Here is a 17,542-nt window from a genome sequence, read left to right on the forward strand (position 1 = left end):
CCATCTCCCTGGTGACCTCAAAAGAAACCTCAGTCCACAGGGGACTATTTCTGGCAGGGCCTCTTGGGAGGAGACCCTGGGAGGTACAGCTGTATCACCACACTTCAGAGCAGGGGTGGTGCACACCACACAGATTATGGGAGTCAGATGGTTTGAACTCCACATCTCTCTCCTCTACCAGGTCAACTGTCAGAAGACCAACACCCCTACCACTTTGAGAAATGGGAAGCCTGTTTTTTCACATGGCTTAGAGATGTTACACCGAAGAGGGAGGATCCACACAAGTCAGTCACCTTGTCAGACACACACAAGTCAGTCAGCCTCTGTTGTGCTCTCCCAGGACTGCCCCACTCTCCCAGCAGGAAGGTCGCCCTTACCTGGGTGCTGGCTTCAGGGAATGGAAAGAAGCTCCCTAACCAGTATGTATATAACAACAACATAAGCATTTTATTTTTTCATTAAGCTTCTTAGTTTCTTAATATCACAATGGAATGATGAGAAAACAAGAACCAAAACATGAGTCTTTGCAAATCTCTGACAAAGAGCAGAGACTTCAAGGCAATTGGGGTGGGGGGAGACTTGATAGAAGTGCCAAAATAGTCTGAAGTCATGGCTCTCCTTGGCTGGCTGGCTGAGGAGGGTAGGGAGGTGGAATGGTGAGAAGGTGGCACTATTGTAGGCTGTCCTTGGCATTTCTGCCCCATGACTGATATGCTCATGATCTGTAGACTACTCCACGGGATTTCCTGATGCCACCTTGGTACCTGGGCATGTGACCCTCTGCCTGCTCCAAACGCCCTGGGAACACCAACCAGTGCTAAGATGGACCCTGAAGCCAGCACTGCTAGGTGGTGGTGAAAGGAAAGTGGAGGGGCAGAGGCAGGCAACACCACTCCAGGTGTGAGAATCCAAGAAGTGTGGCTGACACTCGTCTAGGAGACACCCGTTGTAGAAGGTGGAGGTGGCAGCTGCAGAAGTCCGTGTCCCTCGGGTGGCAAGCAGACCACAGAGTTGGGCAGGGCTGTGCTTCAGAGCTTCACAGTGCCAGGGGGCAGGCTGTCGTTGCAGAGTCTATAGTAGCGCAGGTCGTTGACCAGCCTATGCACATTCTGGGTGAACGAGGGCAGGTCCTGGAATGCAGAGGCACAGCTGCAGCCTGGCTCCCCCCTCAAGCCCACATGCCCCACCCAGCACCTCAGATCACCCACCCACCAGACCCCACCAGAGTGTGTGTTGGAGCTATGAGAACATTTCACAAAACTCAAAACTTCTACTCATTCTTACACCGTGTCAGCAGAGGCTCTGTGCAAGGCACTGTGAGAGAAAAAGGGTACTAGCAAACACTTCCCTGGGGCCAGACATTACTGCAAGCAATAAAAAGTTATCAGCTCACCAAGTCCTCTCTACCAACCCTGACAGGTGCTATGAGAACCACTACTCTAAGAGTGAAGAAATTGAAGCACACAGAGATGAAGAAATTTGCCCCTGGCTGCACAGACTGAAAGGGGGCAGAGGTGTCCAGACTGCAATGAGCAGAGGTGTCCATGCCTGCTGCCAAGTCCAGGCCCTAAAACACTGCCATGGCTGCAGATACGGCCAATTTAGGTGACACACTTGTACCCGGAAATGACTGCAGAATCCTTCCCCCAGGGGTTCCAGGTAGTCCCTGCCACTCAAGGCGATACATGAGCAGTGGCACTCATGCATGCCTCCTACAACTATGCTGCTGGGAACACAGACTATGGAAAGCAGATTGTGAAAAGAGAGACTAACCCTAAACTCTACTGCGTACCACTCCAAGACTGTCCTTCAGTGGGGTGAGTAACAGTGCCACACTTCAGAAAGTTGTTGGAAGGCTTAAATGAGCCAAGGCATATGAAGTGCTTGGCACAGTGTCATCCACAGGGGGCACCTGTCTTTGTTGGAAGACACGGTGAAGGCAGAGACAGCTGTGCCTGACGGGCAGCCAGCTTCACATACACAGTGAACAAACAGACAGAAGGTGCTGATTTCTATTTCATCCTTCAAAAAACCAAACAAGGGGTGTCTTTTAAATCAGTGGTTCCCAAAGCCAAGCCTGAATTTCCTAGGTAAAACACCGGAGTCTGTTTTGCTAGTTTTAATGAGCACCCCAGGTGTTTCTGATGTATAATTAGGTTTTAAAACCACTGCTTTAAATTGAAAAGTTAACTGATATGGACATCATCAGAAATTGATCATTAAATATTAGCATCTGGCCTCCAGGAAGACCAAACACCCAGTGGCTGAAGTGAACTTGAGGAAGCTTAGGAGAGAACAGGATAGAACTCAAGGAAAGGAAGATTTCAAGACAAAGAAAAACAAGGACCCGAATCTAAGAAAAACTATCCTGACACATGTCACAACTGAGAAAAGCAAGCAAAGTTTGCTCCAGCAAGAGCAACAAGTAAATCTGAACACTGACATGGAACTGTGGACAAGCTGCTCAAGTACAAGTCACATCAAGAACACCAAGAGGACATGGGAGAAAGAAGGATGTTTTCTCGAAATTTCACCAAGTGTGAAGTGGTGAAAGAGGAAAGTTGCTTATTCCATAAGAATAAGCCTATTCCATAAGAAGAGCCTATTGGCAAAGGAGCAGAGACTTGGACGCCTGAGACAGGGAGAGGAGGGCAGGGGAGCTCCTAGAAAGGAGGCCCCGAGGTGGGGAAGCTGGGCACTGTGGGCCCCAACACACCAGCAAAGATGGCTTCACATGCATCCAGAGCCAGCTGCACTGTAGCTCCCATCAGGTGCTACGTAAGTGAGGACAGTCTACCTGACCTTCTTGGTCAGGCAGCAATGGGATGAGAGGGTAAAGACGGTGAGTATTATGAGGGCTCCTCCCATGATGTGGCAGAAGGTCAGCTCAAGTTGAGCTAGGGCCAGGCAGGGAAGAGGTCAGGGCATCCCAGGAACCTAGGTCCCATCTCTAACCCTAGGGACAGAGAGGTGCAGCTTCCAAACACCAGCCCCCTCATCCTGTCTCCAAGTTCACAGAATGACAAGTGTGGCTCCTACCATAATTTAGTGTTGGCCCCATGGCCTCATCACCCATGAGGAAACAACAGGGCCTGGTGTGCTGTGATTGTGGGGGTGGGGTAGTAACTACAAAGATGCCCAGACAAACCAGATGGACTGCTTGGGCTAGAAACTGGGGGTCTCAATGACTGAGACTTAGAACATATGTGCTATAGATGCAGAAGGACTGCAGAAAAGGTATGTGCCCCTCAATCAAGCCATAGCATGGAGTCATACAGGCATTGTAGAAGATGTTACCAAGCTGCAGGATTGGTATAAACCATGCCCTATGGCTCTGATGTGCCCCCAAGGCAATCTGCCCCCTTCTCCACAAACAAGTGCCAGGCTTTAGACCCCATTCTGCCCTCTTTTAAGCCTGGCCTCTTTCTCTCCTCACCCGATCCATCTTGAAATTCCGTCCCAGCACATTTTTCTGGTTGGCATCCACGCCATCACAGCTGGTCAGGAACTCTGGGAGGAAGGCTGCAAAGAAGCCATCAAAGTCGACAGAGGCCATGTTGTAAATGGCAATGCCAATCTCCTCTTGCAGAAGGTCGTGGGACTTATGAACCAGAACCTGGAGCAGCACATTTACAAACTGGAACAGCATGGTGGTCCGGAAGATCTTCTGCAGGCAGAGATACCAGGTGAGTGGCCAGCTGTGACGGGGCCTGTCCCAGGACCCAGCCTACTCACTGTCATGGCTTCTAGCAACTGACCCGAGGGGGTGGGGCTTGGCCCAGGATAACCTTGTTGAAGGAATCTTTCCAAGAGAGATGGGCCTTACCTTGTGGTATAGCTTCTGCTTGGTGTTGAGAGTCTCCAAGTAGAAGAGATTTTGTTTAAAAAGGTGGATATCAGGCTGGAGAAAGGACTGTCCAAAAGCCTAGGAAATAAGACCACCATTTCATAAACAGCACTTAAACTCCTCTAGACCATGCCCTTCTGGGGCATCCACTCAGTGCCAGGACAATCAGCACCCCCTGAGGGACTCTTTACATCAACAGCTAGGACAAAGGTACCCACTATCTCAATTTTCCTGAATCTGGTCAGAGCTCTGGAATGTTCCTCCTAAGTCTTAGCTCCTCAGTCTTCCCCTCTGGGCCTCACTTCTTATTTTGGTCTATTCTTGCACCTTGTGGAGCAACCTCTAGAAAACCTTCACCAGACCTGTCTTTGAAGTAAGTAGCTTGTGGCTCCAGTCAAATCCCTCAGCAATCTCAGCAGACACCAATGCCTTCCTGCCTCTTCTCAAACCAGCCAATCCCCTTCTCCTTGAATCTCAGTCTCATAAGCTATACAAATCCTCGGAGGCTCCTCTATCCCCAGCTACCTCTATCTTGGTGTTAGGCAATGGCAAATTTTTAAACTGCTTTGGAACTTCTAGATATAAAAGTTGCTAGTTCAAGGACAAAAGAAGATACATCCCCCAAACCAAAAAGCATTGTGCTTCAAAAGAAAGTGGCCAAGGGAGTGAGGGAGGCCAGAGGTCTGTAGGACCCCTTCCTAGAAGAAGAGGTGCCTCTAAGCTATAAGAAGAGAATCTTGCATTCCTGGCTACAGTGATAAGATCTCCATGATGACAAAGAGTTTCCACCTATTTATTATTTAAAGTAGGTTTACTGAGGTATAATGCAAGATAAAACTTTTGGGATTTGTCACTGTATGAATTCTGATCAACACAGTGTGCCACAACCACCACAATCAAGACAAAGAACATTTCCACCCCCTGAGACATGTCCTTACACCCCCTTTGAAGCCACCTTTGCCCCCGTCCCTCGGCAACCACTGCTCATTCTCTGTTGCTACAGTTTTGCCTTTTCCAGAATGTCACATTATGGAGTGGAGTGGAATTGAATCACACAGCATGTAACCTTTTGGATCCAGCTTCTTTTACTTAGGGACATATGTGAAATTTACCCATGTTGTTATTTGTACCAATAATGTGTTCCTTTTTGTTGAGTAATATCCATTGTATACATACATGTACCAGTTTGTTTATCCTTTCAGCTGGTGGGTATTTGGATTGTTTCCTGTTCTTGGCAATTATGAAAAAGCTACTATAAACATCTGTGTACAGGATGGGTGAACATATGCTTTCACTTACCTTGGGTAAAATACTTAGAAGTAGGATGCCTAAGTAAGATAGTAACTACATATTTAACTTCACAAGAAACTACTAAACTATAAAACTTATTTTTTTTGAGACAGAGTCTCACTATATCACCCTGGATAGAGTGCCATGGTGTCACAGCTCACAGCAACCTCTAACTCTTGGGCTTAAGTGATTCTCTTGCCTCAGCCTCCCAAGTAGCTGAGACTACAGGTGCCCGCCACAACACTTGGTTATTTTTTTGTTGTAGTTGTCATTGTTGTTTAGCAGGCCCAGGCTGGGTCTGAAGCCACCAGCCCTGATGTAAGTGGCCAGTGCCCTAACCACTGAACTATGGGCACTGAGCCTATAAAACTATTTTCCAAAGTGGCTTTTACCAGACATGAGTGTGGGACCAGGCAGCAGGCTGCCAAAGAAATCTTAAAAGCTTCAGAGGGAGATAGGAAAGGAGCACACATAAGCACTCCAAACCCAAGCCCTGGATGGAATACTAGAGATGGAAAGACCAAAAGTAGGCTGTGTGCTTTCTGAAAGAGGAATTGCTACACAGGAGTGTTATGCTGTATGTTGGTGGGGAAATGAAGGGAGGGAAGGTAGAAATCCCTCTGGTTTTTCCGTGAGGAAAAACAAGCATGGAAAAATCTAAAAGAAGGCTAGGCCTGGTGGCTCACGCCCATAACCTCAGCACTCTGGAAAGCAGAGGTGGGTAGATAGCCTGAGCTTAGGAATTCAAGACCAGCCTGAGCAAGAGTAAGATCCTGTCTCTATTAAAAGTTGAAAAAAGACCAGGCACCATGGCTCATGCCCATAATCCTAGCACTCTGGGAGGCCAAGGCAGGTGGATAGCCTGAGCTCAGGAGTTCGAGACCACCTTGAGCAAGAGCGAGGCCTCATCTCTACTAAAAATAGAAAAACTAGCCAAGTGTTATGGTGGGCAACTAGAATCCCAGCTTCTCAGGAAGCTGAGGCAAGGGGATCACTTGAGCTCAAGAGTTTGAGATTGCTGTGAGCTATAATACCACAGTACTCTGCCCAAGGCAGAATAAGACTATGTCTCAAAACAAACAAAAAAACCTCACCCCACACCCCTCGAAAAAAAGTAAACCCTCTACTCTGACTGGATCTTAGAACCAAAAAGTTCCACACCTGAGCACAGAGCACAGGCACCTGCAAGCAGCCACAAACCAGTCTAGCTGTTCTGGGAAGGGGATGCCATCCCAAGTCTTCCATAGCAATGTGTGGTTAACCTCCTGAACAGCTCACTCTACTGGATATTAACAGTCACACTTGATATGAGAGTGAGTACCAACTCACAGGGCATGCTTCTCCCAATATAGTATGAGCCAGAATTATCTTCAAAACATGCAGATCACTGGGGCCCCCCTGGAGAGACTCCTATTCCGTTAATTTCCCAAGGAGGGCCCCTAGTGACTCTGATAGAGGCAGTGTCTTTATACATGAGGAAACAGTGGTCTAAGGAAAAGGGAACTGACATGGACTTCGCATATGTTGCCTTATTTAACCCACAACAGACTCATGCAACAGGCAGTATCAGCTTCACATTTTAGATGAAGAGACTGAGTGAGGCTCCAAGAAACCAACTTCACAGACACTAAGAAGTAGAGCTGAGGGCAGTGCCTATGGCTCAGTGAATAGGGCACCAATCCCATATACCAAGTGTGGCAGGTTTGAACACAGCCCCTGCCAAACTGCAACAAACAAATAACAACAACAAAAATAGCCAGATGTTGTGGCGGGCGCCTGTAGTCCCAGCTACTTGGGAGGCTGAGGCAAGAGAATCGCCTAAGCCCAAAAGCTGTAGGTTGCTGCGAGCTGAGACACACAGTACTCTACGGAAGATGACAAAGGGAGACCCTGTCTCTTTAAAAAAAAGAAAAAAGAAGAAGAAGAAGAAAAGAAGAAGAAGAAGAAGAAGAAGTAGAGCTGAGTATTAAATCCAAGACTATGGGGTTTCAAAGACTACTAGTCCCAATGGCCAGGTTAGAGAAAATAGAACCATATGCCAGAGAAGCAAACCAAGGGACAGACGGGGCAATGAAGCTCATCTTTCTCAGAACACACGGCAGCCTCACCAGCTCCTTCACATTACCTGCATAATGGCACTGAACTGGGGTTCATTCTCCATCTGCTCCTCAGCAATCCCCCTCTGGACACTGGCCAAGACAGTGGACTTGAAGAAGTACCTCCAGTTGTGATGAAGCGTCCGGAAAAGGAGCTCAAACAGCTCAGCTTTCACATCAGGGGAGGGGCGCTGTGAAGACACACAGAGAAGCTCAAACCTGCAGCTCAGGAAGCTGCTCATAGCTTGGGCCCAGAGCAACAAAGAAGCCTAAGAGATCCCTGGTAACAGAAAGCAGTGTCAGCATTCCACCCATATTCTTGTCACTTTCTGTACAGAAAACATCAAGTCCCCTGGGGGGGTCAGCAATTTACACCAGGAGTAGTTCAACAGAAGCATGGCTCACATTTGAGACAGAATATATGGGTCACTGACAAGGGCCCCCTTCTCTGATAGAGGCACTCAGATTTTTACACTAGGGAAAAAAAAGTAACTAAGTGGATACACAATTAAGAATATGGATTTTCTGTTCAGAAAACAACCGATTTGATCTGTCCTATCTTCTTGGTTGTTCCTTTCCCAGGATAAATAATGCTGCCCTGGCTAACCTGTTGGTCTTATGCAATCTCTGAGGCTAAAGACAAATACCACGCCTTAAAATCAGGTCTGCTCTCTAAAGAACAAAAGGAGGTTTGAGGAGCACTTAGGAACTGCAGACAGAGCACTAAAAAACGACCTCCTGGTAGAGGAAGTGTGCTGCACTAATTGCTCTCTGGGCCTATCTCCTCCCTTCCTGACAGCCAGGATTCTAACAGGGGCAGGAGAGGAAAGCAGGGCAGGCCCACCAGTTATTTTCTAACTTAACCAAAAATCTCTGAATCACTAGAGAGCATGCAGGTCACATATTCCAGATACCTCTATAGAATCCAAAATTATAATATACTTAATTCAGCCTTGATTAAAAATTAAACTGACACCAGAGGTCACAAGCTTCCTCTGCAGGAAGCCTTACAGGGCCTGAGTATGTTTCATGATTCAAAGCAATTGCACTTGTTTCAGTCTTCATTTGAATAGTCAAAAAGATTAGCTTTTATTTACATAATTATTACCATAAAATTTAAATTAATTCTATACTTACTCTGAATCTTGTTATACTGAGTGCCCATCTCTTCTCTAAGAAGGACAAAGAGCTTTCCTATAACATCGAAAGGTCTGTTTAAATGGTTCTAAGAATTTGCCTTGTATCCTTAGGACTATGAATGTACTTAATAGGAAAGTACATTTGTTACTGTGTTTGCTGTAGAAAATCACACATTCACTTAAAGTTGTAAATCACTGCCATAGGAAATTGATCTTACCAAGCAACCTTGTGATGATTAACTTGCTATGCTTACATTAGACTAGTTCTAATGAACTTGACCAATATAAAAAGGCTGTACCAAGCTAAAGGCATTCTTTATTGGGAAAAACTCTTTTTATAAGAATATTGAAATAACTAACAAATGAACCTTAAACCATAATGCATTTTCCTTGATATTTCATTCCTCCACAATGTTGAGATGGGAAGCAGCAGAGGACCACTTTAGCCCATCCTACCTCAGCGATGATGGGGTACACCTGCTCCATGCACAAGGAGATGATACTGGGGAGGAAGGGCTTGAACACCTGGCCAGGCTCCTGCACCACCACCTGCAGGATCTTCAGGAACTTCTCCACCACCCGGCAGCCAGTGCTGCCTTCATGGAGGATGCTCTCAGCCAGCTGTTCTCTACAGATAAGAGAAAACCACATAATAACCAAAGCAATGTTTCTTTGGGGACTAGCATGAAAACCAATGCTTGTGGCAAGTGAAGAAGAGGAACAAAAAGGCCTACACTTTGTAGCCAGGCCCCACTATTTCTTACTTGAATCTGAAACCCAGGGACAGCAGGTCATTGGTTACCTGGTAAACATATTGAGGAAAGTCTGTATGATCTGCTCAGTGAAAGGCACGCCCATCTGTACTCTAAGGCCTCGAAACAGAGTGAGGAAGAAGCTCAGCATCTCATCAGTCACATCTGAATAGAGGGATAAAGCAAATGGTCAAAAAAATGCACAAAGACATAAACAGAAGCCCTTGGCTGTATCAACTTTCTTCTGCAATCTGTAGTATCATTTCTCTCTAAGGCTTCCTGCTGGAAAAATTTCCCCAACACTATCAAGCCAATGATGGGAAGTGGAAAATGATGAAAGACATGCTGAGAAAATAGTTATAGTACAGGGAACCTCTGCCTGATGGCTCACTATAGGAAATGAAGGTTGTAACTTCCCTAATTGCCTAATACCTAGTGATGGTCAGAGTTTTCACTGCAGATAGATCATTTTGTGCACACACTGATAAAACTATTCAACTGGGCTAATACCTGAGTACTTGAGTCATTTCTGTGACTAGTAATGCCTGCAGTTGGGTCAGGGGTTAAGTGGCTAAAAGTGGAAAATGAAGGTGTATTTAGGTTGCATGGCTTTGGCCCATTAGATGAATTAATTGGAGAAAACACTGGTTCTATTTAGTGCAGTTTCAATTCCAGATCTCAACAATCATCTTGTACTGTATGTTTGGGCTCTAACCACATACAATCTGCTTGCAAGTGGCAACCAATAAATACTTGCTGACCAAGAAGTGTCTGATATTTCTCTTGAAAGGCAGATGAGAGTACATAGAGGCTCTCATGAGAGCTGGGGAAGTACTTTGACAAAGCTAGAGAGAACCTCTATCAGTGACAGTCACTGAGTAGGGTGAGGAGAATGATCTCAGCAAAATGCACCTTGCCAAATAAGAGTAGCACTAATCTGAAAAAGTTCTCTTGCTTCTCTTGTACGATACGCCCATTCATTTTGGTTAAACTAAGCCAGTGGTTCTCAACCTGTGGGTTGTGACCCCTTTGGGGGTCAAAGGACCCTTTCACAGGAGTCACCTAAGACCATCCTGCATATGGGATATTTACATTACAATTCATAACAGCAGCAAAATTATAGTTATGAAGTAGCAATGAAAATAATTGGTTGGGAGTCACCACAACATGAGGAACTGTATTAAAGGGTCGTGGCATTAGGAAGGTTGAGAACCACTGAACTAGGCAAAAAGCCTCAAATTCCTCAGTGTCACATGACATACATGCTGAGGCCCATACTGAGGGCTCTGCTCACTCTTCCATGGGGTGTGGACCCCAGGCTCCACAGACAGACATCACTCCCTCTGCCTTCAGCATCAGGTTTCCTTTGGCAGAGGAAGTCCTGCCCAAACTTGGTACACTCAACAAATCTAAGCAGTTGTTCTAACTCTTATTAGTGCCACTCGTCAGTGAGGCTCAGAGCCAGCTCCTACCTGACTGATGGATGAAAGCTGGAAACAGGGCCAGGGAGACCTGAACAGATTCCTGCAATGACTGGTAGCAGATCTGTCGGGACTTGGTGGATTCTCCAGAGATATTCTCCACGATATCTTCTAAGACACTAAGTGTCTGATGGATAATCACTTTGGCTGTGAAACAAGTTTAAGGTGCCAATTATGACTTGTTGGAGGATAAAGCACAATAAGGAGTGAAACACCAGAGGAAGAGAAAACAAAGTCATGAAGGCAATCGCACTGCTACAGTGGCTCACATCTGTAATCCTAACACTCTGGGAGGCTGAGGCAAGTGAATTTGCTTGAGTTCAGGAGTGAAAGACCATGTCACTACTGAAAATAGAAAAATTAGCTGGGAGTTGTAGTGAGCGCCTATAGTCCTAGTTTCTTGGGAAGCTGAGGCGGGATCACTTGGGCTGAGTAGTTTCTGGCTGTTGTGAACTAGGAGGCTGACACCATAACACTCTAGCCTGAGCAACAGAGTGAGACACGGTCTCAAAAAAATAAAAAGAAAAGAAAAAAAAATCACATAGAAGTCTTACTAAAGGAATACTCCTGACTACATTACACATTTGTCTGTGTCCCTCTTCTCTTTATATTTTTGATTTTAGTTTTTCTTTCATGTTACCACCAGGACATCAGTGCCTGCCTGGTCAGGTTTTTACCTCAATTTTGCCTCTACCCACGAGCAGTAAGTGCATAGAGAAGAAAACATACAACATATTCACAAGTTAGATGCCTTGGACTTACTTAAAACTAAAAGATGGTGAATAGATTAGTAAGAAAAATGTCACAAAGCCATTTCCACAGGCAAGAATGAATAAGCGCAGATCAAACATTCTCCTTCAACTACAGATAGTACTCTAGCCTGGTAATAAACATAAACATCCAGTCATGCACATGTAATGGTGCTGGGCTCAGGAATAATCTGATCAATCTTTGGCCTGTCAGGCCTACAGTCTGATAATATATGTTATTGACAATACATAATTCTAACAATACCCTGGTATATTGAATTCACTTCATGATTCCATTTAGCACTAATAGAAGCAGTGGCCACCAAACAGACAGGAAGGAGGTCAGAGAACCCTAAATATGAACCACAGGTGATCATTAGATGGCTATACACTTTAGTCTAAATCCTCGCTGGTGTTCCAGGAATAGCCAACAGCCCTATCTTTATAGGGGTACTGTAAGGATTTTAGAGTCAAGGTTCAGAACAATTCCAGCAACGTACCTGGTATATAAGAAGGTCCAGGATGGGGAAGGTGTCACCTACCCCTTAGACAAGGAGATTCCCACTAATCTCCCCCAAGGAGATCCCTACGGCTTGTCTGAGCCTGGCAGGCTTAAGCAATGACCCTAGAGGCAAAGCCAGAGATGGGCTATGAGGGCCACCCTCCACCTAGTAGCACTTTCTGGACTACCCCAAACCTAGCACTTACAAGTTTCTATAGGGGCTGGGGAAGCTTCAAGGGAAGGGTAAAGCAGAAAGGAGACATGCTTAGGAGATAGATGGAATCTAACTTTGCCAGATTCTGAGTCATGGTTTCCTCATCTGAAATGTGGATAGAGAGCATCGCCTCTCTCACAAGACCAAGGATGAAATAAGATAATGACTCACATAAGGACTGGCCCATGTACACTGAAAGATAGCCACAGTGAAGTTAGAAAGTGATGAAAGCCACACCCACACTACTGATTAAGGAGCCACTCACAACTACTATGAGCATATGGACTTTTACCAAGCCAGGAAACCACACTCAGGACACACATTTCCTTAAGAAAACACAAACCTAAAAGGAAATAGTTGAGGAGAAAAAGTCAGAGTCAAGAGACCAAAATCTGACCTCTGACATTTTAGGAAACTGAAACAAGGACCAGTATTTGTTTACAAAAATGTACAAGTAAAAAACTGAAAGCACTCTAGGTATATAATAATAGGAAAATAGGTAAATAAATTGTGGTACTCTGCAGAATAGGTATGTTAAGTCTGTTTTGTACTGCTACAAAGAAATATCTGAGGGTGATAACTTATAAAGAAAAGAGGCTGACTTGGCTCATAATTCTGCAGGCTGTACAAGAAGCATCGTACCAGTATCTGCATCTGGTGAGGGTCTCAAGGAGCTTCCAATTGTGGTAAATAGTGAAGGCAAAGCAGGCATATCACATGCCTAGAGAGGGAACCAGAGACAGAAGAGATGATATCTGGCTCCTTTAAAGAATCAGCTCTCGTGGGAACTAACACAGTGAAAATTCACTCATTACCTTGGGAGGGAATGAGGGGATGTTCCCCCATGACCCAAACCCTCCCACCAGACTCTACCTCCAACACTGGGGATCAAATTTCACTGTGAGATTTGGAAGGGCCAAACATATGAATCCTATCAACAAGATACTATAAAGCAACTGAAAACCATGCCTTCTCCCAGAAAAAAATGGATGGCTTAAAAAAAAGGAGAGAGAGAGAAACAAAAAACAGACAACCTCCCCCCAAGCTTTCAAGAAGAAAGAGGGCATGTGGCCCACTGGTGCAAAACACAGCACTTGGGGCCAATGGAGCCCCAAGTCTGACTTCTGACCTCAACACTTTCCCTACAATCCTGAGCAACTCACAGCTACCAGGTTGGGTGGAGAAAGGCGCCTTTACAATGGACAAATGAGCACAGCCCATACCTGAAAAAAGTGACCATACTGAGCACCACCAATAATGGGACAAACAGAAGTGATGCAACAGGAAGCACATACCACACCCCAAACTGCTGAAAACAGAGAAACAAGATTATGGAACACTCCACAAGAAAACAGGACCTAGACCTTTCAAAAATGTCAGTGTCATAAAAGACAGAAAATGGGAGTGCTCCTCTGTATTAAAGGAGACTAAAGAGATGGGACAACCAATACAATGCATAATCCTTAATTACATCCTAGAGTTTTAAAAGGCAAAAAGGGACATTTTAGCCAGGCAATATGATGTGCATCTATAGTCTAAGCTACTCAGGAGGCTGTGGTGGGAGAATCACTAGAGCTCAAGAGTTCAAGTCTCTAGCCTGGGCAAGACCCTACCTCTAAAAATAATGTTTTCTTTTTTAAAAAGGACATTTGGGCAAAGGGAAAAGGTCAATGTGGTCTATATGTTAAATCACACTATTTAACATCCTGGTTGTGTTAACAAAGTTTTGGTAAATTTTTTTTTTTTTTTTGAGATAGAGTCTCACTATGTTGCCTTCAATAGAGTGCCATAGCATCACAGCTCACAGAAACCTCAAACTCTAGGGTTTAAGCGATTCGCTTGCCTCAGCCTCCCAAGTAGCTGGACTACAGGTGCCTGTCGCAACACCCAGCTATTTTTTTTTACTGTTGTTGTCATCAATGTTTAGCAGGCCCAGGCCAGGTTTGAACCTGCCAGCCACATTGTATGTGGCTGGCGCTGTAACCACAGAGCTACAGTGCTGAGCCAGAGTTTTGGTAATATAAGAGAATATCTTTTTCTATATAAAGATAAAAGTTAAGTATTCAGGAATGAATTGTCAGTGTCTGCAACTTACTCTAATGAGCTCAAATTTTTTTTTAAAAAATTGTGTGTTGGGCAAATAGAGCCCAAATGCCGCAAAACATTAACAATGGGTGAATCTGAGTGAAAGATAAACACTTGTTCATTTTCTCTTCTTTAACCTATTGTATAGGCTTGAAATTTTTTTTTTTTTTGAGACAGAGTCTCACTATGTCGCCCTCAGTAGAGTCCTGTAGTGTCGTAGTGTCGTAGTGTCACAGCTCACAGCAACCTCAAACTCTTGGGCTGAAGCGATTCTCTTGCCTCAGCCTCCCAAACAGCTGGGACTACAGGCACCTGTCACAACACCCAGCTATTTTTTGTTGCAGTTGTCATTGTGTTTAGCTGGCCCAGGTTGGGTTCAAACCTGCCAGCCTTATGTGGCTGGCGCCATGACCACTGTGCTATGGGCACCGAGTCAGGCTTGAAATTTTTAAAAAGTATAATGTTACAATAGGAAAAAGAGAATGTTCTAAACCTTCAACACTGTGGAATGAAGAGAATAAGACAGACCTCCAGGGTTATCGAGAAGATTAAGTTAAATAATGTGCACAAAGTTTTCAACCTAGTGCGTGGCACACAGTGAACAGTCAATAGACATTAACCACGGTCATGGTTTTGTGTTCACTGAGGACATCATTAATGCCACACAGTGAATATTTCATATTTCTCACCTACCTGAAATTAAGCCCTGGCCATGTAGCTTTCTCTGACCAGTAAAATGTAAGTAGGAGTCATAGGTGCTACTCCTAGGCAAGAAGACAAAACTTTGTAAAACATGACTCTACAATACCTATATGTAACCCCCCTGAGCAAGTTACTTGATCTTTTTACACATTAGTTTCCTCATGGATAAAATTATAGTAAGAACACTGTCTAACTCTTAAGGCTGATGTAGGAATTAAATGAATTACTGAATTCTTTAAAAATACTTAGAACCAGGATCAAACCATCAGACTTTAAGGTTGATGCCACCATAGCCAGAGACTTGATGACATAAAATCACTAAGGCAAGAGCCTACAATATGTCCTCAATATGTAAGCTACTTTCATCCAACTATATAGCTATAAAATATATTTAAAAATAGAAAAAGGAAGATAACAAGGCATAGTTAAAACAGTTACTTTCTAAAATATTAAAACCAGTAAAATTTAGGAGTTCCCTTTTTCTTTTTCATACTATTCTAATATTATACAATGAACATATTTAAATCTTCCTGGTTATAAAAATAGTGTTTTAAAAAAGAATGCTGAATTACTATTTCTGATGGTTCACAAAGGATTTTTGTTGACATTCTATAAATGGTAACACTGAATGATGCGCCATTATTTATTATGAAAACAGATCGTACAGTATTTAATTTTTTTTGAGACAGAGTCTTGCTCTGTCACCCTGGGTTTAGTGCTGTGGTATCACAGCTCACAGCAATCTCAAACTCTTGGGCTCAAATGATCCTTTTATCTCAGCCTCCTGAGTAGCTAGGACTACAGGCACCTACTGCAACACTGGGGTCTCCCTTTGAGGCTAGTCTCAAACTCCTGAGCTCAAGTCATCCAATTATTTCAGAAAGATTTTTCAGGGAAACCTGATACCTTACGGTTAAACCAGAATTTTCTTGATTCATTTTTTTCTCCCTCTCTACCAGTGGTTCTCAACCTTCCTAATGTCATGACCCACAGGCTGCTCTCTACACACTTTAAGAGCCATTTTTGAACTACCACGCTCTTTTAAAATCTCTGAAATATCTGTATTTTTTAAAAGGCTAAAACTAATCACAAAAGATAATTCTTAAATTCATTTTCCCAGGCTGAATACAGTGGCTCATATCTATAATCCTAGCTTTCTTAGAGGCCAGGAGTTCAAGACCAGGATGCAATAACATAGCGAGACCCTGTCTCTATAAAAAATTTTAAAATTGGCCAAGTCTGGTAAGCACTGCTTGTAGTCTATTCTAACTAATTCAGGAGACTGAGTCAGGAGGATGTCCTGAGCCCAGGAGTTCAAGGATGTAGTGAGCTATGATCACACCTCTGCACTTGAGCCCAGGTGACACAGCAAGACCCTATCTTTATTTATTATTATTATTTTTCTGAGACAGAGTCTTACTGTGTCACCCTCGGTAGAGTACCATGGCATTACAGCTCATAACCACCTCAAAGTCTTGGGCTCAAGCAAGCCTCTTGCCTTAGCCTCCCAAGTAGCTGGACTATAGGTGCCCACCACAACTCCCAGCTATTTTTTTGTTGTAGTTGTCATTGTGATTTAGCAGGCCCCAGGCTGGATTCAAATCCGCCAGCCCTGGTGTATGTGGCCAGTGCCCTAGGCGCTGAGCTACAGGCATCTTTAAAAATAAATAAATAAATAAGTCATTTTCCTAGAATGTAGAAGTCAACTGCTTTGTTTGGCTACATATGTACAAATATCTGAAATGGATCATAATCTCCACAGGGTTTATTTTATCTATAGAAGGTACCACCAAGAGTGTTTTCCATGGATGTATTTTTCAGGGCTCTAACATTTTTACATTTCACATAAGAGAAGGAGTAAATGTGCATTCAGGAAATAGGTCCAGCTGATGTGTTAACTGAACTCCATATCAATTTAATCTGACTTTCCTGCTTAGCATCTGCGTGACTATGCACAAAGAAGTAGACCTCAGGAGCCTCAGGTCCAAATCTTATCTCTCACAAATGAAGAACAATGCCTGTCCCACCTCTCTCCCTGGATTGTCCCTGCCTAGGGTCACTTACTGTCATCCAGTGGCATCTTTCTCTGTGGGGTAACAGCATTGGGTTTCAGGTTGCGATAGTCCCGGGAGAGTGCAGAGATGAGGCTGGCATGGTTGATGGAGCGCACAGGCCATTGTTGCTCATTCTCTGGAAGATTTGGCCATGGAAGCAGCAAGATATTGGAGAGGGCTCGGCACACCAACACCTGAGCCTAGAAGAGACCCAAAGGGCACCCATCAGAGATCAAAGAGCAAAAGAGAACACAGCTGCCATGCCTACCACAGCCTTCAGCACCCTTAGCTTCTTTCTTATAACCTGGACAGGGCCGTTAGTCCACCTTAAGGCAGCCAAAGGAAGAAAGAGAAATGAAGTACTAACACCCTGGCTGGGTCTAGCATAACCCAAGGCCAGCCTCAAAAATCATTCCCGGTGCCCTCATTTACCCTCTAATCTGGTATTTGAAGCATTCAGAGGAGAAATGACACTGCAAACACTGAATCTAATACGTCCCTCAGCTCTTGGCTTCTGACATCCTCTGAGAAACTGCTTAGAACTGGGCTGTCGGCTCGGCGCCTGTGGCTTAAGCCGCTAAGGCGCCAGCCACATACACCTAAGGTGGCGGGTTCGAATCCCCAGCCCGGG

General features: G+C 44.5%; 1 protein-coding gene across 1 annotated transcript in view; it reads right to left on the reverse strand.

Moving 5' to 3' along the window:
* Positions 1 to 426: 426 nt before the first annotated feature.
* Positions 427 to 17,542, reverse strand: part of XPO6 (exportin 6) — a 114,796-nt gene continuing 97,680 nt past the window's right edge. Inside the window, exons 17-24 of the mRNA XM_012808910.2 lie at positions 16,922 to 17,111; positions 10,597 to 10,752; positions 9,175 to 9,289; positions 8,829 to 9,000; positions 7,263 to 7,424; positions 3,827 to 3,925; positions 3,437 to 3,667; positions 427 to 1,130 (exon numbers count right to left, since the gene is read on the reverse strand). Coding sequence (XP_012664364.2) covers positions 1,029 to 1,130; positions 3,437 to 3,667; positions 3,827 to 3,925; positions 7,263 to 7,424; positions 8,829 to 9,000; positions 9,175 to 9,289; positions 10,597 to 10,752; positions 16,922 to 17,111 — 1,227 coding nt within the window. The 3' untranslated portion in view covers positions 427 to 1,028. The remainder of the gene's footprint in view (positions 1,131 to 3,436; positions 3,668 to 3,826; positions 3,926 to 7,262; positions 7,425 to 8,828; positions 9,001 to 9,174; positions 9,290 to 10,596; positions 10,753 to 16,921; positions 17,112 to 17,542) is intronic.

This window comes from Otolemur garnettii, unplaced genomic scaffold (assembly GCF_000181295.1).
Source record: "Otolemur garnettii isolate 467f Iridium unplaced genomic scaffold, OtoGar3 scaffold00096, whole genome shotgun sequence".
Taxonomy (NCBI): Eukaryota; Metazoa; Chordata; class Mammalia; order Primates; family Galagidae; genus Otolemur; species Otolemur garnettii.